Source organism: Schistocerca americana, chromosome 5, assembly GCF_021461395.2.
Source record: "Schistocerca americana isolate TAMUIC-IGC-003095 chromosome 5, iqSchAmer2.1, whole genome shotgun sequence".
NCBI lineage: Eukaryota > Metazoa > Arthropoda > Insecta > Orthoptera > Acrididae > Schistocerca > Schistocerca americana.
Window position 1 is genome coordinate 96,877,398 of NC_060123.1, and position 27,841 is coordinate 96,905,238.

At 40.0% G+C, this 27,841-nt stretch overlaps 1 protein-coding gene across 1 annotated transcript in view; it reads right to left on the bottom strand.

Annotated features, from left to right (window-relative positions):
- The window catches only part of LOC124616118 (synaptic vesicle glycoprotein 2A-like), a 197,792-nt gene that overhangs the window by 115,037 nt on the left and 54,914 nt on the right, over positions 1–27,841 (bottom strand). The window contains exons 3-5 of the mRNA XM_047144382.1: positions 23,653–23,814; positions 13,288–13,450; positions 1,787–1,908 (exon numbers count right to left, since the gene is read on the bottom strand). Of these exons, the coding sequence (XP_047000338.1) occupies positions 1,787–1,908; positions 13,288–13,450; positions 23,653–23,814 (447 nt within the window). The remainder of the gene's footprint in view (positions 1–1,786; positions 1,909–13,287; positions 13,451–23,652; positions 23,815–27,841) is intronic.

The window sequence follows — 27,841 nt, forward strand, 5'->3', positions numbered from 1 at the left end:
AAAGAAAATCATGAGAGCTACAAATTAAAGCAATCATTTCATTATCACAATACACATCACACAGAACAGATTGACCAACCCTCTAGAAGACTAAGCAAGACCCACAATACATGTGCATACCTTGAAGTTCAGTGCACTGGCACAAGAAACACAATATCCCGTTAAAAACCTTCACAAATGTCATACAAAACTGGTTTAAAAAGGTTTTCTGACCCATAGAGGAATACTTTGATTGTGCAAGAGAAGATCTAAAATTTTTACTTATATTCACTGTACTCCTTTGTATGAAGGTCTATACAATTTCACTATTTTCTTCATTTCTATTACGCCTATCATTGGGTATTATTCAGTCTGCATGAACTATGAGCATCAATAGCATGCAAAATGCTCCAAGATGAAATGAACAAATACATGTCACTATAAATTACTGAAATATTTTCTATGAGGGAAGCAGTACTCTTTTGGAGTACTGCTGCACTATCTGGGATTCTTACCAGATAGGATGAATCGAGTTCAAAGAAGAGCAGCACGTTTTGTATTTTCATGAAATAGGGGAGAGTGTGTCATGGACATGATACAGGGTTTGGGATGGACACCATTAAAACAAAGGCATTTTTCGATGCAGCGGAAACTTCTCATGAAATTTCAATCACCAACTTTCTCCTCCAAATGCAAAAAATATTATATTGATATAATAGAGGGAAACATTCCACATGGGAAAAATATATCTAAAAACAAAGATGAGAGACTTACCAAACGAAAGTGCTGGCGGGTCGATAGACACACAAACAAACACAAACATACCCACAAAATTCAAGCTTTCGCAACAAACGGTTGCTTCATCAGGAAAGAGGGAAGGAGAGGGAAAGATGAAAGGATGTTGGTTTTAAGGGAGAGGGTAAGGAGTCATTCCAATCCCGGGAGCAGAAAGACTTACCTTAGGGGGAAAAAAGGACAGGTATACACTCGCACGCACGCACACACACACACACACACACACACAACATATATCCATCCGCACATACACAGACACAAGCAGACATTTGTAAAGTTTCAATCAATCTCTTTGCCTTTACAAATGTCTGCTTGTGTCTGTGTATGTGCAGATGGATATGTGTGTGTGTGCGAGTGTATACCTGTCCTTTTTCCCTCCTAAGGTAAGTCTTTCCACTCCCAGGATTGGAATGACTCCTTACCTGCTCCCTTAAAACCCACATCCTTTCGTCTTTCCCTCTCCTTCCCTCTTTCCTGATGAAGCAATCATTTGTTGCGAAAGCTTGAATTTTGTGTGTATGTTTGTGTTTGTTTGTGTGTCTATCGACCTGCCAGAACTTTCATTTGGTAAGTCACATCATCTTTGTTTTTAGAAATATTATATTGATGTTGACCTACATAGGGAGAAATGATCATAACAATAAAATAAGGGAAATCAGAGCTCGCATGGAAAGATATAGGTGTTCGTTTATTCCGCACATTGTTTGAGAGTAGAATAATAGAGAATTGTTGTAAAGGCAGTTCGATGAACCCTATGTGAGGCACTTAAGTATGACTTTCAGAGTATCCATGTAGATGTAGATGTAGGTGATTGGTTACATCCTTTATTTTACACAGTATATTTTATAAAAGATCTCACTTCCAGATCTGGCTTCTGTATCACCAATTTTTGTCATTACCCATTCAGTTTTTCAAATCATTGGTTTCTTTAGTGTGTGTGTTAATTCCTTCTGATTGCTAAACATACATTTAGTAGATAGCATGGTATTCTTGAAATTGATATATTGGTTACCTGGGATGATGATGTTTGCAACAGCAAACAAAAATCCTGACAGCATCATTATTAGAGTCCTATACTTCACACAGTGAAATTCTGATATGAAGGTTTTCTGTATTGAACCTGGTCCACATATTCTGTAACATAAACAAAATAATTTGTTAATCTACTAACTGTATTATGAAAATTACAGAAAATGTCATACTGAACTTTTCCTACACATTGAAACAGTTGTCAGAAAGAGGCACTTTAATTGGAAGATCACAGATTTCAGGATGTTGTAATTTTAATAATTTCAAACACTGTTGTAGTGTGCCATTATTGAATAAGTGACAGGTACATATGCAATATGAGCAAGTTACAATTTTAGCTGTATCACCACACAGGCACAAAATGAATATATGGTAAATGAACTTACCTCTCTTTAAGTGTCTGAGCTTGAATACAGTAAGGTAGAGATAGCTAGAAAAATTGACAGAGCAACTGGAATTTAAACAACAATGAAAAAGTTACAAAAAATAAAAAGAAATAAACAAGCACTGTATGATGTGATACACAGATAAACAAGTCAGCCGGCCAGGGTGGCCAAGCGGTTCTAGGCACTACAGTCTGGAACCGCGCGACCACTACGGTCACAGGTTCGAATCCTGCCTCAGGCATGGATGTGTGTGATGTCCTTAGGTTAGTTAGGTTTAAGTAGTTCTAAGTTCTAGGGGACTGATGACCTCAGAAGTTAACTCCCATAGTGCTCAGAGCTATATGAACCATTTTTTAAACAAGTCAAGGGCTTGAGGAAGAAGGAAATGAAAAGTCCATTTTTATCCAGTGAAGTCCACACCTAAATATATATATGTAACTAACAGAGATGTAAGGATTGCAAAGAAAGGGTGTACAAGCTGAAGAAGAGCATTTATAGCCACAAGCAGGCACTTAGACTATGGAATTAATGATTAACTAATGTGTTTAACAAATTAAGTCAAACAGTAATTGATGGACAAGAAAGATCTTGATCATCTCTGTCATTCATAAAGGCAATGCTGTAGTTGGATCTGAGTGTAGAGAAGTTCATTGATTTGTCACAGAATGATCTGAAGAAGGAAAGACTAGGAGCAATGTCAATTATTATCTTGGTTTGCTAATAAAATGATTTGGCGACATTTACATCTTAAATAGTTCTATATGTGCATGGGCTATACTTTAGTGGTACAATATGGAAAATTTGAAGACAGTGGATATACTACTACTGCACAGTCAAGTGTGCTTCCAGCTGAATATCAGTTCAAAACTTATGAATGTTCCATATCGTCAGCTGTTAGAAACTTTCTCTACCATTAACCGCCACAAAACATCAGAAAAGACAGTGGAGTGATATGAAGAGGATCTTAAGGTATGTGAAATAATTATATTTTATGGTTTGTCTCATCCCAGACATGGGGATATTTGTTTACTTGTTTCAACTGGCTCAGACTGAGCAGACAATATTCTTTCTTGAAGACAAACTACAAATTTTGTTGTTAAACTCAGTGAAGTCATTCTCAGAGACAGAAGGCAGTACTCTTGTGAATACTGGAAACAGAATATGTCACTTCCTTAAAAAATTGTGAAAGAAATCATATGGATCAAGGTAATCTTACAGAACCTCACGAAAAGAAATGATTGATGAGTAAAGACAAGAAATCACCAAACAGTAAAGGCACTGAGTCATCAATAGCACATATACAAGACTGAAACACACACACAGTGCCATCTGAAACACACTCAAAGTGTTGTGACTGAAGTTCTGCAGGTAGACTGGAGTTTGAGGTGGAGTGGGTGAGGGGAGAAAGGAACTGGACAGTGGGAGAGAGTGTTGGGGAAGTGTAGCTGGTAGCTCGGAGGGGGAAGTGTAGCTGGTAGCTCGGAGGAACACAGCTGGCATATGTGACAGGAATGCAGGAGGGAGGGGTAGCACATATATAGCATAGGAATACAGGAGGGAGAGGCAGCTGATGTATGCGATATGAATGCAAGACACAGGCACTGGTGGCAGTAAGTTTGTACAGTCCAATATAACATTGGAGAGTGAACTATGTGGAGGTGACAGAATGTGAAATGGGGAACCATGGGAAAGAAGGTGTGGGTGCAGGGAGAGTGAGGTTGGATTCTGGGAAAGGGTGAAGGTGTGTGTGAGGCAGGGTGTTAGCAGAGATTGAGGGCAAGAGGATTATGACAACAAAGGAAGCATTACAGGGGTAACGCCCATCTACATAGTTCAGAAAAGTTGGTGCTGGGGGAAAGATCCAGATGACACAGGCTATGAAGAAACCATTGAAATCAAGCATGTTGTGCTCAGCAGCATGTTCTACGATCAACTCCACTCTTAGCCATAGTTGGGCAGTGGCTTATCATTTGGATGGATAGTTGGTTGGTGGTTATGCCCATGTAAAATGCTGCCCAGCAATTGTAGCGAAGCTGGTATATGACATATTGCCATGTGGTCCTGCCTCTGATGGTATACAACAAGTTTGTGGCAGGACTGGAGTGCTACATGCTGGATGGGTGAACTGGTAGGATCTTGCAGCTGGATCTTCCACACTGCTATGACACATGTGGCAAGGGTACTCGGAGTGGCTGTGGGATATGGATGTACAAGAATACTGCATAGATTGGATGGGTAGTGGAATCCCACTTTAGAAGAGATGGGAAGGCTCGTGGGTAGACAGTTTCTCATTTCCGGACACAATGATAGGCAGTCAAAGCCCTGGTCGACAATATGATTCAGTTATTCCAATTGAGGATGATAATGAGTGATGGAGGCTTGGTCCTTTATGGCTGGTTCTTCTGGTTGGTAGGAAAATTAGCAATTTATGAGGATGTGACATGGGAATTCTGTCTCCAGACTAGGTTTGGGAGATAGTACCTGTCTGTGAATGCCTTAATGGAATCACCAGCACACTGGGCAATGGAATTCTCATCAATGCAGATGTGTCATCCATGGGTAACCAGATCACATGAGAATGATTCTTTAGTGTCGAACAGACGACAGCTGTCAAAATACAGCCACTGTTGATTGTTAGTGAGACTGATGTGGACAGATGTTTGGACAGCCACCAGACAGATGGATGTCAATGTTCATAAAGGTGACACAGTGAGCTGAGGAGAACCAGCAGAAGCAAATGGGAGAGGTGTTGAGGATATGAAAAAATGAGGATAGGGATCTTGGGCCCTGGGTACAGTTGATGAAGATATCATCAATGAACCTGCATCAGACAGTAGGTTTGAGAGTTTGAGAATCTTGGAAACTTTCCTCTAGATGGTTGATAAATAGATTGATGTAGGAGGGTGCTATGCAGATGTCCATGGCCCTGCCACAGTGAGGTAGTCGGTTTGGAGTCTGAAAGACATTAGGAGAGGTAGTGTTCAATAGCAGCAAGGTCCTGGGCAATGGGAATGTTTGTGAATAGGGAGGCAGTATCAGCAGTGATGAGCTGAGATCCAAGTGGTAATGGGATGGGGACAGCTGAGAGTTGGCAAAGTAAGTGGTTTGTACCTTTGGTATGAGAAGATAGGCTACAGGCAATTGGTTTGAGGTGCTGATTGATAATAGCAGCCATCGTTTTGGAGGGAGCACAGTAACCAGCATGAGTGGGCCATCCAGGACTGCTGTATTTATTAATTTTGAGAAGCATGTGGGGTGAGGAGGGAGAAGGACTTGGAGGAGAAAAGATTCTGGGATGGGAGATTCACTTCTGGTATGGGATCATTATTGAAGGGACTGCAGATGGAGGAGTCAGACAGTTGGGAGAGCTTTCTGCCAGGTAATCATCTGTGATTCTTCACAATGGCCAACCTTCCTCCAGCTGCCTGTCTCCTTTCTCCTCTCACATATTCCACCCAATACAATCCTTGCCCCATTCTAGCTCCAGAACTCTGTATCATCTACCACAGATCATTTACTTTAATCCCAAACTTTCCATACCATATTACAATCTCACAAGAGTTGCATATGGATTACAAAAGAGAAATCCAATTGATCAAGAATGCAAATATCATAACAAAACAAAACACATGGATGTGAAATATTATTTTATATGAGAAAAATTCAGCTTGCACATTACTCGTACAGGTCTGCATAATCAGCAAGTACATATTCTTACAGGGTAACCTACTAGAAGAAACTTTGGGAAATAAAAGTTATTACTATCTGTTGTTCATAGAGGAGACATTGAGACAGAAAGCAGCAAAAGTCTGACATTCATTAAATGACATGTAAGTGTTGCAATAACCAGTTAAAAAGTAAAAAAATGAAAAATGCAGTACTCAATATTGACAATATTACGAAAAGGATAGATTGCTACTCACCATACAGTGGAGATGTTGAATTATAGGATATTGGTTCCACCTTTTTGCAAACATACTGCTTTTTCTTTTTAAGCAAATATGTTTCAGCACCTTTGTGCCATCATCAATGGGCTTTTGTTTATTGAAAACGTGATTTTTTATAGTCTTCACCACATTTTGCGAAGTAAAAAGGCATTTATAAAGAAATGAATTACACAAAGTACATTAATATGTGTGTGCGGTGGCCTTGAAATCCAAAAGAAGAACGATCAGTGACAACAAAACATGACAAGCTATCAGTGCAGGACACCATACAGTTGGTCCTGCAAAACACCTAAAGTAAAATCACGTTTTCAATAAACAAAAACCCACAGATGATGGCACAGAGCTGCTGAAACATGTTTGTGTAAAAAGAAAAAGCAATGTGTTTGCAAAAAGGCGTAACCGGTATCCTATAATTTAATTGCAAATGCGGAAAGAAAGGAGAAGAGTTGCAGATTCAAAAGATGAATATATGGATATGTTGAGTTGTTGCTGGGCACAACAAGAAGACTGCTGAACAAGTAAGCTCTCAGCCAAAAGGGCTTCTTCTGAAGTAAAGAGAAGGTGGATGTGTTGGTGGAATAGAGGGCTGTGAAGTGCTGGACTGAGAACAGGGAATGAGGCAGGTGGAGAACAGCGACTAACGAAAGGCGAGGCCAGGGGGTTACAGGAACATATGATATATTGCAGGGAGAATTCCCACCTGCACAGTTCAGAAAAGCTGGTGGTGGTGGTAGCAAGGATCCAGATGGAACAGGCTGTGAAGCTGTCATTGAAGTAAAGAACACTGAGTTGGACAGTGTGCTCAGCAGCTGGGTGATCCAGCTGTTTCTTGGCCACAGTTTGTTGGTGGTCAATAGCGCGAACAGACAGCTTATCGGTTGTCAAGCCCGTGCAGAACTCAGCAGAGTGGTTGCAGCTCAGGTAACCCTATATTTGATGGAGTAGGTGATGCTTGTGACCAGACTGTGAGTTGGTGGGAAGATGTATGGAGCAGGTCTTGCATCTGGGCCTATTGTGATGCAAGGGGTTGGGAGCAGGGATGGAGTAGGGATGGATAAAGATGTTGTGTATGTTTGGTGGGCGGTGGAATATCACTGTGGGTGGGGAGGGAAGGATAGTGGCAGGATGAGCTCTCACCATGCCCTCTCTTCATCTAACCCCTGTATGCGCTCACAACCAGAACTTTACCATCTCCCACTGCTACCCTGCTACCCATCCCCATCCCTAGCCCAGCCTCTTCCTTACCCCCACCACCCAGACTGCTTCTCCCAAGCTGGCCTCGGCAGCTGGAGGCAGTGGTCATGTGTGTGAGAGCTGTCTCTGCATGAATGTGTGTTGTGTACTGTAGAAGAAGGCCTTTCGGCCAAAAGCTTACTTGTTCAGCAGTCTTTTGGTTGTGCCTGTCTACAACTCAAAATCCCCACTATATGGTGAGTGGAAATGTATCCTATTCATAATATATTCAATTAGAAAATTTTATATTTGTGGGAATAATCAATTCTCTGTAGTATGTGTTACAATCAGTACAAGCTAATCTATGATGTTATTCTCCGTGTCTAACTATCAAATGTTGTTTACGAAACATGTTTCATGTGGTGAGCAATAAAAACTTATTCTGTACACTTAAGTGCTGTGTACTTCAAAATGTGATGTACAGATCTTACCTATTTCTTCTTTTTTCCTGGTGTTCACACACTACAGTTTGAGTTTCCAAGCGAATGTGTACTGAGTGGTTAAAGGGCTCTAGGATCATGATCCACACCTAATTAGAATAAACAACCTTGTGTCGTGCAGTACTCGGACACATTTATGGTAACTATCTAAGATAAGAGGCCTTTGGAGGAAACAGTAATAACTGTATAAATATCAAGAGCTCAGATGGAAATTCACTACTGAGCAAAGAAGGGAAAGCTGAAAGGTTGAAGGAACATACAAAGCAAATGAACCTGAAGGCAATATTACGGAAAGAGAAGGGAAAATACTGAAAATGAGGTATGGTACTGCAAGAAAAATTTCACAGAGCACTGAAAGACCTAAGCTTAAACAAGGCATCTACATATAACTGCGGCCAGCCGGTGTGGCTGTGCGGTTCTAGGTGCTTCAGTCTGGAACCGCGTGACCGCTACGGTCACAGGTTCTAATCCTGCCTCGGGCATGGATGTGTGTGATGTCCTTAGGTTAGTTAGGTTTAAGTAGTTCTAAGTTCTAGGGGACTGATGACCTCAGATGTTAAGTCCCATAGTGCTCACAGCCATACCCATATAATTGCGTAGGCTTTCACAGCCAGAGTCAGTCAACATAAAAGTTTTCTGGGTATGGTACCACATCATAATGTATGAAACTACTGCTGCTGGAGAAAAACCAACGTGTCGGCCACAGTTGCAGCAGCCTTCTTCTGGGTCCACTGGTCAGTAGTTTTATACATTATGATGCAGTACCATACCCAGAAAACCTTTATGTCGAAAGCATCTGCAGTAGACAATACCCTCTCAGAACTGCTGATATTCTTGGAGAGCCAGCCATAACAGAACTATTCCATCTGGTGCACAAGATATGTGAGACAATGGAAATACCCTCAAACTTCAGGAAGAATGTAATAATTCCAATTCCAAAAAAAATCAGGCGCTGGCAGGTGCGAATATTACTGAACTATCAGTTTCATAAGTCATGACTGCAAAGCATTGACATGAATTATTTACAGGAAGATGAAAAAACTGGTAGAAGCTGGCTTCAGGGAAGATCAGTTTGGATTCTGGAGAAATGTTGGTTTACACAAGGCAATACTGACACTATGACTTAGCTTGGAAGATAGGTTACCGTAAAGAAAACCAACATTTATAGCTTTTGTAGACTTAGAGAAAGCTTTTGACAATGTTGACTGGAATATACTCTTTGAAATTCTGAAGGTAGCAAGGGTAAAACACAGGGAGCAGGAAGGTTATATACAACCTGTACACAAATCAGACAGCAGATATGAAAGCCGAAGGGCATGAATGGGAAACTGTGGCTGAGAAGGGAGTGAGACAAAGTCATAGGCTATTGCTGATGTTATTCAATCTGGACATTGAGCAACCAGTAAAGGATAAAGGAAGCCAAAAAAATCTGGAGCAGGAATTAACATTCAGGAGAAGAAATAAAACATTTGAGGTATACCAGAGGCACTGTAGCTCTGTCACAGAAACCAAGGAACTTGGAAATGCACTTGAACAGAATGGACAATATCTTGAAGGTAGAATATAAGATGAACAAAATAAGACTAGTTGAATTAAATCAGATGATGCTGAGGTTGTCAGATTAGGAAATAACGCACTAAGAGTAGCAGTTGAATTTTGCTATTTAGACATTAAAATAACTAATGATGACCAAAGTAGGGAGGATATAAAATGTACTGGCAGTAGCAAGATAAATGTTTCTGAGAAGAAAAATTTGTTAACACTGAATATAATTTAAGTGTTAGTACATCTTTTCTGAAGGCATTTGTGTGGAGTGTAGCATTGTATGGAAGTGAAACATGGATGATAGACAGTTCAGGCAAGAAGGGAACATAACTATAAAAAATGCTACAGTAGATTGCATAACTAAGTACTGAACAGAATTGGGAAGAAAAGAAATCTGTAGCATAACTTGACTAAAAGAAGGGATTGATCAATAGAAGGTATTACACAACATCAAGAAATTGCCAATTTCATATTGGAGGCATGTATGGGAAATTGCAGACTGAGACCAAGATACAAATACTGTGAACAGATCAAAATGATGTGAGATGCAGAAGTTATTTGGAGATAAGAGGCTTGCACAGGATATAGTAGCATGGAGAGTTGCAACAAAGCAGTCTCAGCATCATCTGATTTTAATCTGATGACATTCCACTAGTCTCGTTTTGTTCATCTGATATTCTCCTTCCAAGACAACAGATGTCAAAAGTAATTTGTTGAAGTTGGACTGGGATGAAATTTATGGGGACAAAATTTCATTGTCATATTGAACATATTCCATGATAAGCTTGTGTTTTGATTTTCCCAGTAAACTAATTAGAAAAGATATTCAAAAGCAATGTAAAAAAAATAAATAAAAACAATAGAACTTTAGAGCGATGGAAAAGGGAAATATACACACATCAAAAGAAGTTTTGCATCACCCCAGTTCCCAGAATTCCCAAAAACAGATGTTGGCTCTGGATATGGTATCATAGAACAGTCCCTTTGACTGTTCAGAGATTCCACTAAACCCGCACAAAGATGTAAACAACCATGCATGAGCAGTGCCTATTAGGCAGAGATGGTCCAACAGCTAATCAGTTCCAGTCATTCCACCAGGAAGGAGGTACATGGCTCAAGTTGTCTATAATTCAACCATGCATAGACGGTCAATACCACAGTTTGATCGCATCCACATTGTTACTTTGTTCCAGGAAGGGCTCTCAACAAGGGAAGTGTCCAGGCATCTCAGAGTGAAGCAACGCAATGTTGTTCAGACATGGAGGAGATACAGAGAGATGGGAATTGTCAATGATATGTCCCGCTCAGGCTGCCCAAGGGTTACTACTGTAGTGGATGTCCACTGCCTATGGATTATGGCTCGCAGGCACCCTGACAGCAGCACCACCATGTTGAATAATGCTTTTCGTGCAGCCACATGACATCATGTTACTACTCAAACTGTGCACAATAGGCTGCATGATGCGCAACTTCACTCTCGATGTCCATGGCAAGGTCCATCTTTGCAACCACAACACCATGCAGAACAGTACAGATGGGCCCTACAACATGTTGAATGGACCGCTCAGGATTGGCATCATGTTCTCTTCACCAATGAGTGTCACATATGCCTTCAACCAGAAAATCATCGGAGACGTGTTTGGAGGCAAACCGGTCAAGCTGAACACCTTAGATACACTGTCCAGCGAGTGCAGCAAGGTGGAGGTTCCCTGCTTTTTTTGGGTGGCATTATGTGGGGCTGACAAATGCTGCTGGTGGTCATGGAAGGCGCTGTAATGGCTGTACGATATATGAATACCATCCTCCGACAGATAGTACAACCATATCGGCAGCATATTCGCAAGGCATTCGTCTTCATGGATGACAATTCACACCCCCATCATGCACATCTTGTAAATGACTTCCTTCAGGAAAACAACATCGCTTGACTAGAGTGGCCAGCATGTTCTCCAGACATCAACACTATCGAACATGCCTGGGATAGATTGAGAAGGGCTGTTTATGGATGACGTGACCCACTAACCACTCTGAGGGATCTACACCAAATCACAGTTGAGGAGTGGGGCAACCTGGACCACCAGTGCCTTGATGAACTTGTGGATAGTGTGCCACAAGGAATACAGGCATGCATCAGTGGAAGAGGATGTGCTACTGGGTATTAGAGGTACCGGTGTGTACAGCAATCTGGACCACCACCTGAAAGGTTTTGCTGTAAGGTGGTACAACATGCAGTCTGTGGTTTTCAGGAGCAATAGAAAGGGTGGAAATGATGTTTATGTTGATCTCTATTCCAATTTTCTGTACAGGTTCAGGAACTCTCGGAACTGAGGTGATGCAAAACTCTTTTTTATGTGTGTATATGTTAACAAGAACAAGTGATCGTCCTGCTTTAGTTGCACATTAAAGGGGTGGCCGGAAGCCCTTCCTGCCATTACCCTGTCACCCCTTGAGGGGAATACGTCTACCATAATTGTCTGCATACAGTGTTCTGCATGGGAAAGAGAATGAATGTTTTCAAAATGTTTGTGAATTGTGTTACTTAGGCAGGACTTGAGAACCAGCCTAGTATTTACCTAGTCAAATATGGGAAACTGCCTAAGAACCACGTCAAGGTTGACTAGCAGACTAGCCCTCATCATTAATATGCTGGGTGGATTTGATCTGCGGCCAGCACACCGGCTCAAATCCTGAGCATCATTTTGACACGTACAGCTATCTGGGTGTGTTAGAAGAATTATTCTAACTTGTTAAGAAAAGATATTCACAAGTCTACAAGTATGCACATTTTGCCAGAAATCAACAATTCAAATAAAGGTTTAATACTATGTGGAGTACAGTACAACAAGAGACAGGGCTATAGATTTTAGAACAAGAAAACATGTCTACTAATTTGAATGGAAAACTTAGAAGTGATAATTCACAAGTAACAGGTATTTTCATAAACCGTTTCTTTAAAGGCAAATGAGACAATGGAGTCAAGTAGTTCATCAGAAAAATCAAGACAATGTTGGGAAAACAACTTGCATAAAATTTAGTGTTCTGGTGCTTTCACCCACTTCTCTATCCTGAGCTATGTACTCTAAAACAACGAAAATAAAAGTGTCACTGGTAAATCACAAATTTGTTTTGAGAATAGTTGCTCATTTGATAATGCTACTTTGACATTCACTTTAGGATAATGATACTGCTTTACTACTTAAAGAGTAAAAAATGCACTGAACAGATGCACAACCAGACAAATAATGGCTCAGTTCTTACTGTGAGGACTGATAGTGAACAATTCTTAATTTATTCTTACAATTTATTTTTTTAAATTTTTTTTTATTGAAGTCCTTCAGCAGGGAACTTAAACTATGTGGGTCATGACTGAGACTTTCATTACTCTGCAAAATAATGCTTAAATGGTATATACTACATCCAGGAATTTCTGTACATTTTCTGAGATCCCAGAAACTGATATCATTGAGTATTCTTATTCTGCACATGTTTTTTTCTTTTGGCTACAATGCAGCACAGTTGTTGGAGATATAAAAGGCTAACAGCAGCATCATTTGAAATTGTTTAGATGACTATGCATTAGACTTCAGCAATTTGAAAAATTCATGGTCATGTGTTAATTTTAACTTATTTCACAATATACTTGTGCAATATAACCATGTACCTACAGCAGCTTGTACACAGTAATTTCTGCTAGGATAAAATTATGCTAAATAAGGACATATTTATGTGCACTTCATAATGTACTTACTGCCAGCCAATGAATGTTGCTGCAAACTACACACATGTATAAAGATTCATTGCTATGACATTTCTGGAAAAAAAAATCAAAGCACACAAATGAAAAAAAAACTTCAATTTAAGTGTCAACCACCTTTCAGAATCCCCAGCCAATAATGTCATATGAAATTACTCTTTACTTTAAAAAGAACTTACATTGCACCACTCAAAAATTTCATGGCTACTAAAAGTGCAAAGCTCTGGGTGAAGCTCCCTATAAAATTTACGGTTCCATCCAACAGGTAAGCTATGACTAGAAGCTTTCTTCTGCCATACATGTCTGACAAGAAGCCCCACAGAAATGATGTTGCAACCATCCCTGTAAAAAGAAATGAATGTCAACATTTACAAGAAATTATGTATGTGGCAACAAAGGTTAATTTCTGAAATAATTCATTTATCAAGTACAGTAAATCCCCGTGAAGAAGAACATGTTGTCCATGCTAAGAACATTGTGAAAAAATGTGGTGCATTGTCACAAGAGAGCACAAGTTCTGGGTTTCCCCATAGATACAGTTCTGCTGCAGTATGGATAACAGGTGCACCAAGGCATGGGAGGGGCATGGCAAGGCAAATTGAAACATCTCCCAAGTTGAAGTACAGACAACAGTATGTTGCTTGTGAGCAAAACATCTAAATTACACACAGATTAACTGTGAAATTTTCTTATCATGTATGTACCAAGTGTCTAGATATAGTGGCTAGATATAGTGAAACATTGCAAAAAATCTGACCATGGCCATACAGATGAGGATGATGTTTATCTGGAAGAAAGGCCACTGACATCAACCACAGACGATAATGTGCATGCAGTCAAGGTACATGATACAAAGCAGTCACAGCTGACAAGGATGTTCATCTAGCAGTACTCAAATGGCTCCATGACCCAAGGAGCACATTTCTATTGTTGATGAACTGACCAATTGGTAATACATTCTGATCACTGTTTACAGAGACTTCATGAAAAACAGTAACATGTCTGTGTCACTTTGAAGTGTACTGCAGCGTTCAACAAAAGTTATTTGGTCAGTCATAATAATGTGTAGCTTATTTTTTGAGGTACTCTCACATTCACAAAATTAAGCAGTTATTAGAAACTGCATTAATTATCAACTATTATTAAAACTACTCTAAACCATCGGTCCTCATACAAGATGAATTTCAGATTCTCTATGGTTCCTGATGTAAAAAGGTTCTGTATCAAGGGCTTGAATTCCAACATTCCATCAATCCAAAAGTATGTTTTACATGCCCTCTGCTGTTCCTGATCTATTTAAACAACTTAGGAGATAGCTGGCCAGTGTTGCCAAGCAGTTCTAGGCGCTTCAGTCTGGAACCGCGCGACTGCTACGGTCGCAAGTTCGAATCCTGCCTCGGGCATTGATGTGTGTGATGTCATTAGTTAGGTTTAAGTAGTTCTAAGTTCTAGGGGACTGATGAGCTCAGATGTTAAGTCCCATAGTGCTCAGAGCCATTTGAACCATTTGAACTTAGGAGATAATTTGAGTAGCCCTCTTAGACTGTTTGCAGATGATGCTGTCTTTTACTGTCTTATAAAGTCATCAGATGAGCAAAACAAACTGCAAAATGATTTAGACAAGATATTCATATGGTGTGAAAAGTGGCAGTTGACTCTAAGTAATGAAAAATGTGAAGTCATCCACATGAGTACGAAAAGGAATTCACTAAATTTTTGTTACATGATAAATCTAAAGATGGTATACTCAGATAAATACTGAGGAATTATAATTACAAATAACTTAAGTTGGGATGATCACATAGTTAATGTTGTGGGTAAAGCAAACCAAAGACTCAGATTCATTGGCAGAACACGGACAAAATGCAACAGGTCTACTAAAGAGCCTACACTATGCTTGTATGTCCTCTTCTGGAGTATGCCAGCATGGTCTGGGATCCATATCTTATAGGATTGAATGAGGGCATTGAAATAGTTCAAAGAATGGTAGCTTATTTTGTATTATTGGGAAGTAGGGGCGAGAGTGGCACGGTTATGATATGCAAATAGGGGTGACAATTATTAAAACAATGGCATTTTTCCTCATGGTATGATCTTCTCATGAAGTTTTAATCGTCAACTTTCTCCTCAGAGTGTGAAAATGTTTTTTTGGTGCCCACATACATAGGAAGGAATGATCACCATAATAAAATAAGAGAAATCAGAGCGTGCACAGGAAGATTTAAACATATGTTTTTCTCATGCATTGTTTTAGAGTAGAACAGTAGAGAAATAGCTTGAGGGCAGTTCTATGGATCCTCTGCCAAGCACTTAATTGAGAATTGCAGAGTGATCATACAATTTAGATACAGATGTAGATGGCCACTGTGGCTGAGTGGTTCTAGGCACTTCAGTCTGGGACCACGCTGCTGCTACAGTCACAGGTTCGAATCCTGCCTCAGGCGTGTTTGTGTGTGATGTCCTTAGGTTAGTTAGGTTTAAGTAGTTCTCAGTCTAGGGGACTGATGACCTCAGATGTTAAGTCCCATAGTCCTTAGAGTCATTTGAACCATTTGAACAGATGTAGATGAATAGCTCACAATTTCTGTTCCAAAATAGACAGTTTTGTATAAATCTTACCAACCACTATATTACAAAGTTGAGGAAGATAGCATTGACCTCTTACAAGTAACAAAAATAAGAATTAATGATTGCACTAAAACAAAACCTCATGTGTTAGTGATCAAGAACAGCAGTGATAAAAGAAGCAGCTCAGTTTGGTATGTTTCTACAAGTTATATGTGCCATATATTGAATTCACTATAAATGTCATCATGGGAAACATGTCAACTGAATGAAAATTACACACATATAGGAAAAGTATTTATATGATCCTAAGCTGACCATTTACCAGTTACAAAAGATTACTTATTTCTATTCCAGAATTAATCTGTAATACAGTAGGACTATATTAAGGAGAAATAATTATAATCCACATTTGAAAATTTACCTATCAGACCTTCTATTTCCATGGGTAGGTTGGCAAAAAGTTCTGATGATGCCTACATGACTTCTTTCTGTGTCAAATTCTCTTTCACAACAGTGTGGTGTACACTTTTCTTTCTGTTATTGTTTTTGTGAATTATCTGTATACTCTCAATCTCACATGTAATGTTGGCAATGAATTCCATCAATACTCAAATGGTTTTGTGACCAGGGTGTATGAGTTGCAGTGATAAAGTTTTAATTATTACCCAAAGCTTAAAGTTATGTAATGAAATTTTAGTTTGGTGAAATCCTGGTTCACAATGAAACAGACTACAGTACTTTAACATGCAGTTAGAAGAGCCAAAACAAATTGACACAGTCCACTGATGGAGTGGTCACAAGCTGCACCATTGTATTTTGCTCCCTCTAGTAGCACACTACGCTACTTTTGCATGGGAATTTCAATATGTACCAGGATTGTTGGCATGTTCCTGCAGACAAACCAAAAATTAAAGTATACCTGGATGGATAAAAAATCTACTCATCAAGTGGCACCAATAGAAAAAACGTATAAAATTTAGGGAATTGTGCAAGCTTTCAAAACCAGGTGGCTTCTTCTTGTGATCTGGGGTTCTGGGTGACTTTTCTGTAACCCTCCCCATTTTCCAAATGTCGCCATTCCTTTAACCATCATCCTTCTTCCTTCCCTTTCAACTCTTCTGCTAGAAGGAGCCACTGGCCTTGAAAGCTAGTACATTTCCTTAGCTTTTATATATGTTTTCTCCTGCTGCCACTTGGTGATTAGATTTTCTATCTGTGCAAGTATATTATACACTGATTGGAAAAAGACTCAGAACACCAAAAAATAATTAATGTAAAGTAGAGTAATGAAATTTCAAGAATATGTTTATCTAGGTAACACATTCAAGTTATTAACATTGCAAGATCACAGGTTAATGTAATGGCGAGATAAGTCATTGCAAATGTGAAACGCTGGTACATTAATGACTGGTATAACCAATAGAATGTTGAATACAAGCAAGCAAACATGTATGCATTGTATTGTACAGGTGCTGGATGTCAGTTTGTGTGATGGAGTTACACACCTGTTGCACTTGGTCTATCAATACAGGAACAGTTAATGCTTTTTGTGAATAACACTGGAGTTGTCGTCCAGTGATGTCAAGTACGTGGTCGATTGGAAACGGATCTGGTGATCGACAGGCCAAGGCAACATATTGACACTCTGTAGAGGTTTGGATTACAACAACAGCGTGTGGGTTAGAGTTCTCCTATTGGAAAACATCCCCTGGAGTGACATTCATGAATGGCAGTTCAGTGGGTCATATCACCAGTCCAATGAACAAATTTTCAGTCAGGCTGTGTGGGATAACCACGAGAGTGCTCCTGGTGTATGTCAAGGTAGTTTGATTGCAGGCCTTCAACTAGCCTTCTTCTAACCAACACATGGTCATCACTGGCACTGTGGCAGAACCAACTTTCGCCAGAAAACACAACAGACCTCCACCCTGCCCTTCAATGAGCTCTCACTTGACACCACAGAAGTCGCAAATGGCAGTGGTTTGGGGTCAGTAGACTGCACACTACTGAGCATCTGGCTCAGAGCTGCCCTCGGGGTTGCCACAAGTTTCCCCAGGTGAAATTTCCTTATAGTTCCCTGTTTTCTAGACAAGTTTTACCATTTTTCCCTGACAAATTTCGAGATCTCAAGGGTAAGTAAAGACATAAGTTGACAAAAAAATGTAAGGACTTCTGTGTTTCTTCCCCTCATGAACAAAAATCTTAAGTACTAATGTCAACATCTTTTGTAATGAACTGATTTTAGATGGAGAAAGCAAGACAAATGGTACATGTGTTTTATTAAGACCACTGTTGTTATTTTATTTCAATAAAACAAAAGACATTCAGTGACAAAAATATGCGTTTCCTTGGAGTCAAGACAGATTTAAAATAACATCACTGATTACCTTCACTGATTTCAGACATAACCTCAGAAAAATGTAGGCCTCTTGAAAGAAGTGTATAAGGCAAGCCGAAAATAAGAGTACATAGTGTACAAACTGCCAGTGACTGTCACAATTCTCTCCTTCTTATCGCTCATATTTTCTAACATATAAATTATTTTCAAAGTGCTAAAATGTAGTAGACTAAATAACATGTCTATAAAATGATACACTTTACAATGTACTTGCAGTGAGAAAGTTGCACTTCCTGAATTCCATCACCCATGGCCTCTGGCCTGCCAAAGAGCACAGGAGCCCTGGGTCCATGGATAAACCACAAAAATCCACTGCATTACGCCACCTGTGGGCATATCGGTGGGACTAGGTCGGACGGGCAGGGCTTGCAAGTTAGTGGGAAACGATGGGCTTCAGATCGGCAGGCCTGATCCATTAGAGATACCCACAGAAATGGCCTGTGGTTTTGGCCCATTGTGGAAGTCCACTCATGTAGCCAGCTATTCACAAGTAACTGACACTGTATTGATGAAATGAGATGATGGTAATCAATCCGTGCAACAGATAATTGGCAAATACTCTGAGAATCAATACTAATGAAGATGGGTGGCAACTCACCATAAAGATGATGGCTGAGCCACAGGCAGACATGTAGAAAAGACAATCACACTGTCACAATTAAATTTTCGCCCATAGCCTTTGCCAGAAAATGGGAACACACACGCATTCACACAACACTCAGACACAACTCATGCATACATGACAACTGTGTCCAGCCACTGCATCAACAGTCTCTGAGAATAAGATCAAAACAAACCACCCCTTATGCCTCCCGTCAGCAGCTGCTAGGCTAGTGGCAGGAAGTGGTGGCAGCACTGACTGCAAACTGAGGGGAGTGGTAGGAAGGCGAGAAGCAGTAAGAATGAGGGAGTAGGAAAGAGGTGCACATATTAAGCTGCACCCAGCCAGTGATGATGCATGAAGTCTCAGTAAACAAACCATTTCATCTACTGAGACAAAAACAAGGTTTTTCTAGTGTTTCTTTTTTTACAAATTTCCCTGATGTTTCCCTGATATGTTTGAAATTCCCTGATATTCCCTGATTTCCAGAACTTGTGGCAACTCTGTGCCTTGAAGTAACCAATTTGGAACAATTCGTTGTGTCATTGTGGTGCCACCTGCTGCTCAAATTGCTGTTGTACATGCAGTATGGGGCACCAACGCCATATGCCTAACATGATGGTCTTCCTTCTCGGTAGTGCCATGTGGCCATCTGGAGCCCAGTCTTGGGATCATTCTTTCTTGCGACACCCTGCCAGCTATCATGTACAGTGGCTACATTCCTGCCAAGTCTTTCTGCAATATCACAGAAGGAACAACCTTGTTCAGACTTAGCAAGGGTTGATAATGCCATCTTTGTCACCTTAAAGGCATTGTTGACTAGCATCAACTTACCATATCAACACTCAAAGGTAATTAACTCTCATGACTATTATAGCAAGTATTTAAAGAAAAACTCATTTGCATCCTCATAGTGGCACTACTAGCACCACTCATATGTGGCTGGCATGAAATTTGAATAGACATCTTCTTTCAGATTTAGAAACACACCTACCAACTTTTGTTTATATTGCACAACACCTTCTTGGTGTTGCGATTTTTTTTCTAATCAGTGTATTATCAAAAACTGTTTTGTTTTTTTTGTTGGTATACAAAAATCATGTATCTTTATTTTTTGAGATGATAATTAAAATGTTATGACTGTTTTTCATATGTATCTAACTCCAACATGTGATTTCAACAACTTTATTTCACACTGAATAACTTTTGCCTAAGTGAGGAGATACCTCAAAATATTATCCTACATGACATCAGTGTAGAAAAATATGCCAAAGATGTTTTCTTAGGTCTAGGAAGATCAGCTGCACAGAACAGATTATGTCTTGAAAAGAGGTTATAAGATGAACGTCAACAAAAGTAAAACAAAGAGAAATGAAAATCTTCAAACTGAATCAGATGAATATGATGATGATGATGATGATGATGATGATGATGATGATATTAGAAAGCAGGCGACATGTTTTGCTATTTGGGTAGCATAAAAACTGACAGGATATAAACTGCATGCCGAAAATATCAATAAAAGCATTTCTGAGAAAGAGAAATTTGTTACCACTGAATGTAAATTTAAGTGTTACAAATTCTTCACTGAATGTACTTGTGTGAAGTATAGTCTTATACAGAAGTGAAACATGGGTGATACACAGTTCAGATAAGAAGAGAATAGAAGCTTTTGAAATGTGGTGCTACAGAATGGACAGATAGGAAATTTATGGCACAACGTGAATCAAAGAAAAGATTGGTTAATAGGGCACATCCTGAGGCATCAAGGAATCATCTGTTTTGTACTACAAGATGTGTGTGAGATGGAGATGGAGATGGAGGAGGGGGAGGGTGGGGCTTAAACATTGTAGATGGAAACCAATGCCTAAGTACAGTAAGCAGGTAAAAATGGATTTAGGGTTGCAGTAGTTGTGTAGGGAGGAAGAGGCTTGCACAAAATAAACTAATGTGTAGAGCTGCATCAAATAAATCGTATGAGTTAAGATACAACAACAACATGTTATCTTACTGATATTTAAGTCCATCATTTTAGCAGTTATTCATGTTGTGAAAGTAGCTGAACCTAAATGTTTTAGCAGGTCTAGTACATGATTTTTCCAGTTTCAGCTTTCACCAGTATGCATGTCCAAGAAAATATAACTACATACCTTGTTTATTATTTTTTGTTAGTAGATTACATTACTTGGAGGGGGGGGGGGGGGGTAATTACTTACATAAAAAAACTAGATGATCTAGTGCTCATAAGAAACTTCCTGGCAGATTAAAACTGTCTGAAGGATCAAGACTTGAAATGGAGACTTTTACCTTTCGCAGGCAAGTGCTCTACCGACTGAGCTACCCAAACATGGCTCACAACCTGTACTCATAACATTACTTCTGCCAGTACCTCATCTTCACTTTCCAAGTTTCACAAAAGCTCTCCTGCAAGAATGTTTTACACATAAACATACAACAACCGTTATGTTTAGTGACAGCAAATTGAAATGTGGGAGTTGAGATCTGTGCTTCTTTGTTAATGTACGTACTGCATTATTTCACATCCTCATGCTTTCCCATTATGATGTCATCAGCATAACATAATTAAAAGAAAAGCAAGTCCCTAGAAAACTTTTCATAATTATCTTTCAGTTCTGTAATCTCTCCATCTCCCTCCCTCCTCCCCCCCCCCCCCCCCCCCTTCCTCTTCCTTCCCATCCACACAAATACACATTCATTCATTAAATTTCACAGATCCCGTTATGAAGGTGAACCTTAATTGGTGTGGAATGACTCAAGTTATAACAAAAGACAAGGGAATCATAGGAAGCTAATTTGTATGTGTCATTAACAATAAACTGTCTCTATATTGCTTAATGCTATTCACCTACATGATAGTTAATTTAATCAAGTAAATAATTTAAGAGTAAAGAAGACCACTCACTGAATAGCATTGAGTCATTAACAGGCACACACAGAAGAGAAAGAAAACATATAACTTTTGATTTTGAAAATAAATTCTTTCTCAAGCTAGAGGGGAAACACACACACACACACACACACACACACACACACACACAGTCAGATGCCTTTCCCCCCTAGATGGTGCTAGCTGGATGCACAATGCACGAATTTCAGTTCAGCATGTGGACTGATGGGTAAGGACTGTACTAAGCAGGATATATAGAGGGGGAGAGAGGCTAGAGGCAGGAAGAGAGGTTGGGGTTGAGTAGCTAGTGGCTGAGGAGGAGGCAGCCAGTTTGCTGGCTGGGAATGCAGGTGCCGGAGCTGGTGGAGTGTGGTGCATGCTGAAGGTGCTGTGGAGATGTGAATTGGGAGGAGGTGACAGTACAGAGGAAGGGAAAGGTGTTGGGTGGAGGGTGTGGGACAGTAGTTTAATGGATAGCAGAGAGGAAGGGGAAGCTGTTGGGTGGAGGGTGTGGGGACAGTGGTCAAATGGAGATTGAGCCCAGAAGGCTTACAGGAGCAAAGAATGTGTTGCAAGGATAACTCCAATGTTTACAGCTCAGAAAATCTGAGGGTAGAGAGATGGATCCAGATGGCCCAAATTGTGAACCAGCCACTGATATCTGGCATTTTGTGCTTAGGTGCATGTTGTGCCACTTGGTGACTAACTTCGTTCTTGGCCACAGTTTGCAGTGGTTATTCATTCCGATGGGCAGCTGGTTGGTTGTCATACCAATAAATAAAAGCTGTTCGGTGATTGCAGCAGAATTGGTATATGACTTGGCTGCTTTCACAGGTGGCCTTGTCTCTGAGGGGTAGGATAAACCTGTGGCAGGTCTTGAGTAGGAAGTGCTGGGTGAGTGGACTGGGCAGATCTTGCACCTGGACTGGAATTTTGTATAGATTGTACCTTCCACTCCCTCCTACAGTGGTATTCCATTAGCCACCCAACATACATAACTTCCTGGACTACCACTATGCCACTCCCACACCCAACTCTACACCACAGGGACCTTACCCCAGCGGAAAACCCAGGTGCAAGACAAGCCCAGTACACCCATCCAGCACTTCCTCCCATAGTCCTGTCACAGGCTGATCATACCCCGTCAGAGGTTACACCACCTGTGAAAGCAGCCATGACATATACCATTCTGCTGCAATCACTGCACGGGTTTTTATGTCAGTATGACAACAATCCAGCTGTCCAGCAGAATGACTGGCCACCACTAAACTGTGGCTAAGAACAAAAGTTAACCATGCAGCAGTGCAACACGCTCAATTTCAGTGGCTAATTCACAACCCAGGCTTTATGGATCCTCCCTTCCACCACCAGCTTTTCTGAACTACTTGTATGCTTGTAACACATCCTTTGCTCCTGTAACACTTCTGGCCTTAATCCACATTAACCCACTGTCCCCATACACTTCACCCACCAGTTTCCCCTTCCTTTGACGTGTCACCCTTTTTCAGTCCCTGTGTTCACATCACCTCAATTTGCGCACTGCACCTCTCTGGCTCTGGTACCTGTGCATCACATGCCTAGCCTGTGCAACTGTCCCCACTCCCTCCCACATTCCTATCCCACAGACCTGCTACCTCCCTCAGAGCCACCAGCTACCCATCCACAACCCCTTTTTCTGCCTCAACTCTCTCTGTTCCTCCATCCACCCCATCTGATACTCTACTCAACAACAGATGTATTCTGAAAGCTTAGCTGTTTTCTCTCTCTTTTGTGTGTGCCTGTCGATGGTTCGACACTTCTCGCTATTTGATGAATGGTCTACTCGTTAATTATTTATGTTCTACTAGAACTTTAAAGCTATATTTAATCAAGCTAATTAGAAAGCAAGCATTGACTCTGAAAAAAGTATTTTTAAAAGGAAATATTTACTATGGTGAGAATACTTACATTAAATAGGAATGGGAACTGACTGGTCTACAGTTAAGTAACTATGTCACATGCATAAAAAAATATTGAAAGAAAGAAATTAATGACTACAGTATTTTAACAAATGCTAATCAGTAACTTACCTGCAAATGAAATAGAGTTTAGCAAACCCTTGTCAGACAGCTTCATTTCAAGATCACATTGCGCTGCTGGTAGAAGATATGACGATGAAGAAGCATCAAACTGATGTGACAGGGAAGACACCAGAGATGTGACAAGTATTAGGTAATTGTATAAGCCAAACCCTAAAAAAAAAAACACAACTGAAATTGAGAATTAGTTTGCTATTAGGATGGTAAATTTATGTGTATATTGTATGTAAAGTAATATGAAAACTTACAGAGGAAATTCTGAGTCACAGACAGGCACAAAAAAGGACTGTAGTACAGGTGGGCCGTTGACCTTCTTCTAACATAGAAAACACACACACATTCACACAAGCACAACTCACACACACATAATTACTGTCTCGGGCCACTGAGGCCAGACAGCGAGCAACTGTGCATGATGGCAGAAGCAATCTGGTTGGTGGGGTGATCCAGCCCGGATTTTCCATTGTTTCATTTTGTATGTAAAATAAGCCTGATATAAAAATATAAGCTCATAAACAGCAATGTAACATTTATATTTTCCACTACAACTCATAGTTGTAGCATCAGATTTTGTATATACCAATATAAACATTGTCCAGACTTATGTTTGAGGAATAAATTACCCGTGTTCTACAACAAAAAATTCATTATCTTGTTTTTAGTGACTGACATCATTTCTAAATCATACTATGCTGCATTTTACTGGAGCTGATATTCTGATAACTTAAGTGGCTCCCATCATACGAGTGATGAACACTATGTAGCTGTCTCTGCCCAGCACACAGTACTTTAATTCAACAACTGATCCTCCCTTCTGTATAATTCATCAAATAGAACCATATATTGAAAAGATCAGGGATGTGGATTACTACACGCATGCTAAAAACTCATTGATAACAGCAGTATTAGGGAAAGGATAGACTACTACTCACTAAAAGTGGAGATTTTGAGTGGCATACAGTGTGGCGGAGTGGTGTTAAAAACATCACTAGCACTGAGTGAAGCAAGCTGAAAATTAATGTACACCTACCTCAGTACAGCATTTGTTCACCATCCATTGCTCTGCATTCATAGGTACTATGTAGATGATGTTAAAAGCAGCGTTGAAGAAAACCATCGCTCATACTTCCGACTGCATAGTCCGCGTAACTCAGGTAACAAAATAAACCCATAAATCTCTAGTAATAATGGGCAAAAGTGGATGCTTCCTTCCTTCATGGAAAATGTCTGCTTCCTAAGACTAATGTTCTTTATTGTCTTTTAGGTATGGTGTCAACAAGCCCACATTTACATCAATAGCACATCTACTACTAGTTCATGCAGCTTATATCACACGCAAGACAGCCAGAAATGTACTAAGCCCAGCATGAAAGTATTAAAAGATTAATACAGTCAGTACTCTGCTATGAAATTAGTTGCACACTTGGTCCTTTTTCGGTGGATTCTTCAAAGGAAGATGCTCGCCAGAGAATGTTCTGTAAATGCATACTGAACAAGCCACACAGAATTCTTCACAAAGGCAGATAGTTTCACACGCGGTTTTCTCTACAACAAACACTCCAAAATCTCCCAAACTTCACATAACTGTCTGTAAATACATCTGCTTGCACAAAAATATAAACCGTATGCAAAATTCTTCATTTTACAAATAACTTTTTTGGACAATTCTAACATGACCTTCTCGTCTGGCAGCTAGTCCACGACTGCCTGAATGCCATTGCTTTCAGTGCATATGACTCATTCCAATGCATGGGAAAGACTTTACTCTGATTGGTTGATCAAAATGAACAGCCAATCAGACCAATATTTCAAGATTATATACGTGCCTAAACTGTTCTGACCCAATCACTACATCAGATTCATCAGATTCATTGGTGACACTTTGACAAGCAAATTATTACTATAATGTTTGTTAATTGAAACCAAACAAAAATTAATCTTGAGGTAACTTTAGGAAAACATTGCTCTGCAAATAATTATTCTGGCTGCCTTCTTACAAAAACAAGTATGCTTGGACATACATCATCAGCAATGTGGGTACAAATATCTTTCCCGTGCTATGATTGCGTAATGCATTACATGAAATTAATCTTGAAATTTAACGTATGTCACACATACACACTCTCACTCACTCTCATTTATTCCCACAAGGACATAAGATACAAATAATAATTTTGTCTGAATTTTATATTACAAAAATGAAAATTAAAATTTTAATATGAAAATCTCAATTAATTAATTCTGCACACTGAGAGTTCTGTTTAGGTTTTCAAATAATACCAAAAGATAAACTATTATAATTCCAATCTGAAGTGTTGGTCAAGTACTTTTTTAATGGGTTTTTTATATATCTGACACTATTATAGGTAGCAGTATCAAATTTTGACACAAAGTTCATCTGAATAACAAAAGTTCAGGTACCAAATTTGGAATAAAACAGATAATATTTAATGTAGTTATTTAGTTTCTCACGTGAGGTGAATAAATGATTCTAGTACACGCCCCAGTGAGCATTCTCATGGTCTGCTTTAGCGACAGGTGTGGCTATGACATTACGGCAGGCCACAAGTCGGCTGCTGCCAAATGCTACTATACTGCAGGCTTCCAAAACAGCTTGCCATAACGTAACAAAACTTACTGCAAAAATCTGCAGTCACATTTAGCTGTGACGCTACAGCACGCACAATGAAAGACTGCTAAACAAGTAAGCTTTTGACCAAAAGGCCTTCTTTTGAATTAGACAACATACACATACATTCATGCAAACACAGCTCTCACACACATGACCACTGTCTCTGGCACATGACCACTGTCTCTGGCTGCCAGGCCCTGCTCATGTTTGTGAGAGCTGTGTTAGCATTCCACGTGGGAAAAATTATATATAAAAACAAAGATGAGGTGACTTACCGAACGAAAGCGCTGGCAGGTCGATAGACACACAAACAAACACAAACATACACACAAAATTCAAGCTTTCGCAACAAACTGTTGCCTCATCAGGAAAGAGGGAAGGAGAGGGGAAGACGAAAGGAAGTGGGTTTTAAGGGAGAGGGTAAGGAGTCATTCCAATCCCGGGAGCGGAAAGACTTACCTTAGGGGGAAAAAAGGACCGGTATACACTCGCACACACGCACATATCCATCCACACATACAGACACAAGCAGAAATATGTCCTGTGCTGTGAAAACGAGACAGTGGGAAACATCCACAAGAGGTTGAAAAAGGTGTATGGAGATGTTGCTGTCGATGGCAGTACAGTTAGTCAGTTGACAAGCAGGTTATGTAATGAAAGCGGGCATGGCAATATTGAGGATTGCCCTCACAGCAGCAGGCCTCGTACTGCACACACTCCAGAAAATGTGCAGAGAGTTAACGAATTGGTGACTGCTGACAGACGCATCACAGTGTACGAATTGTCATGCTACATTGGGATAGGGGAAGGAAATGTTTGCAGAATACTGAAAGTGTTGGCATTAAAGAAGGTCTGTGCCAGGTGGATGTTGACAGTGGCTCACAAAGAAACAAGAAAAACGGTATCAGTGAACTTTTGGAACAATATGAGAATGGTGGAGATGAATTTCTTGGAAGAATTGTGACAGGTGATGAAACATGGCTCCATCATTTTTCACCAGAGACAAAGAGGCAATCAATGGAGTGGCATCATGCAAATTCACCCAAGGACAAAAAAAAAAAAAAAATCAAAACCACACCTTCTGCTGGAAAAGTTATGGCTACAGTGTTTTTCGATTCCGAAGGACCCTTGCTTGTGGACATCATGCCAAGTGGAACCACCATAAATTCTGATGCATATGTGATGACACTGAAGAAACTTCAAGCTCAACTGAGTCATGTTCGACCACATCGGCAAAAGCAGTATGTTTTGCTGTTGCACAACAATGCATGGCCACATGTCAGTCGAAGAACCATGGAAGCGATCACAAAACTCGGATGGACAACACTGAAACACCCGTCTTACAGTCCTGACCTGGCTCCATGTGGCTATCATCTCTTTTGGAAACTGAAAGACTCTCTTCGTGGGACAAGGTTTGAAGATGATGACTCCTTTGTGCACGCTGTCGAACAGTGGCTCCAACAGGTTGGTCCAGAATTTTTCTGTGCAGGTATACAGATGCTGTTTCCAAGGTGGAGTAAGGCAGTTGAGAGGGATGGAAATTATGTG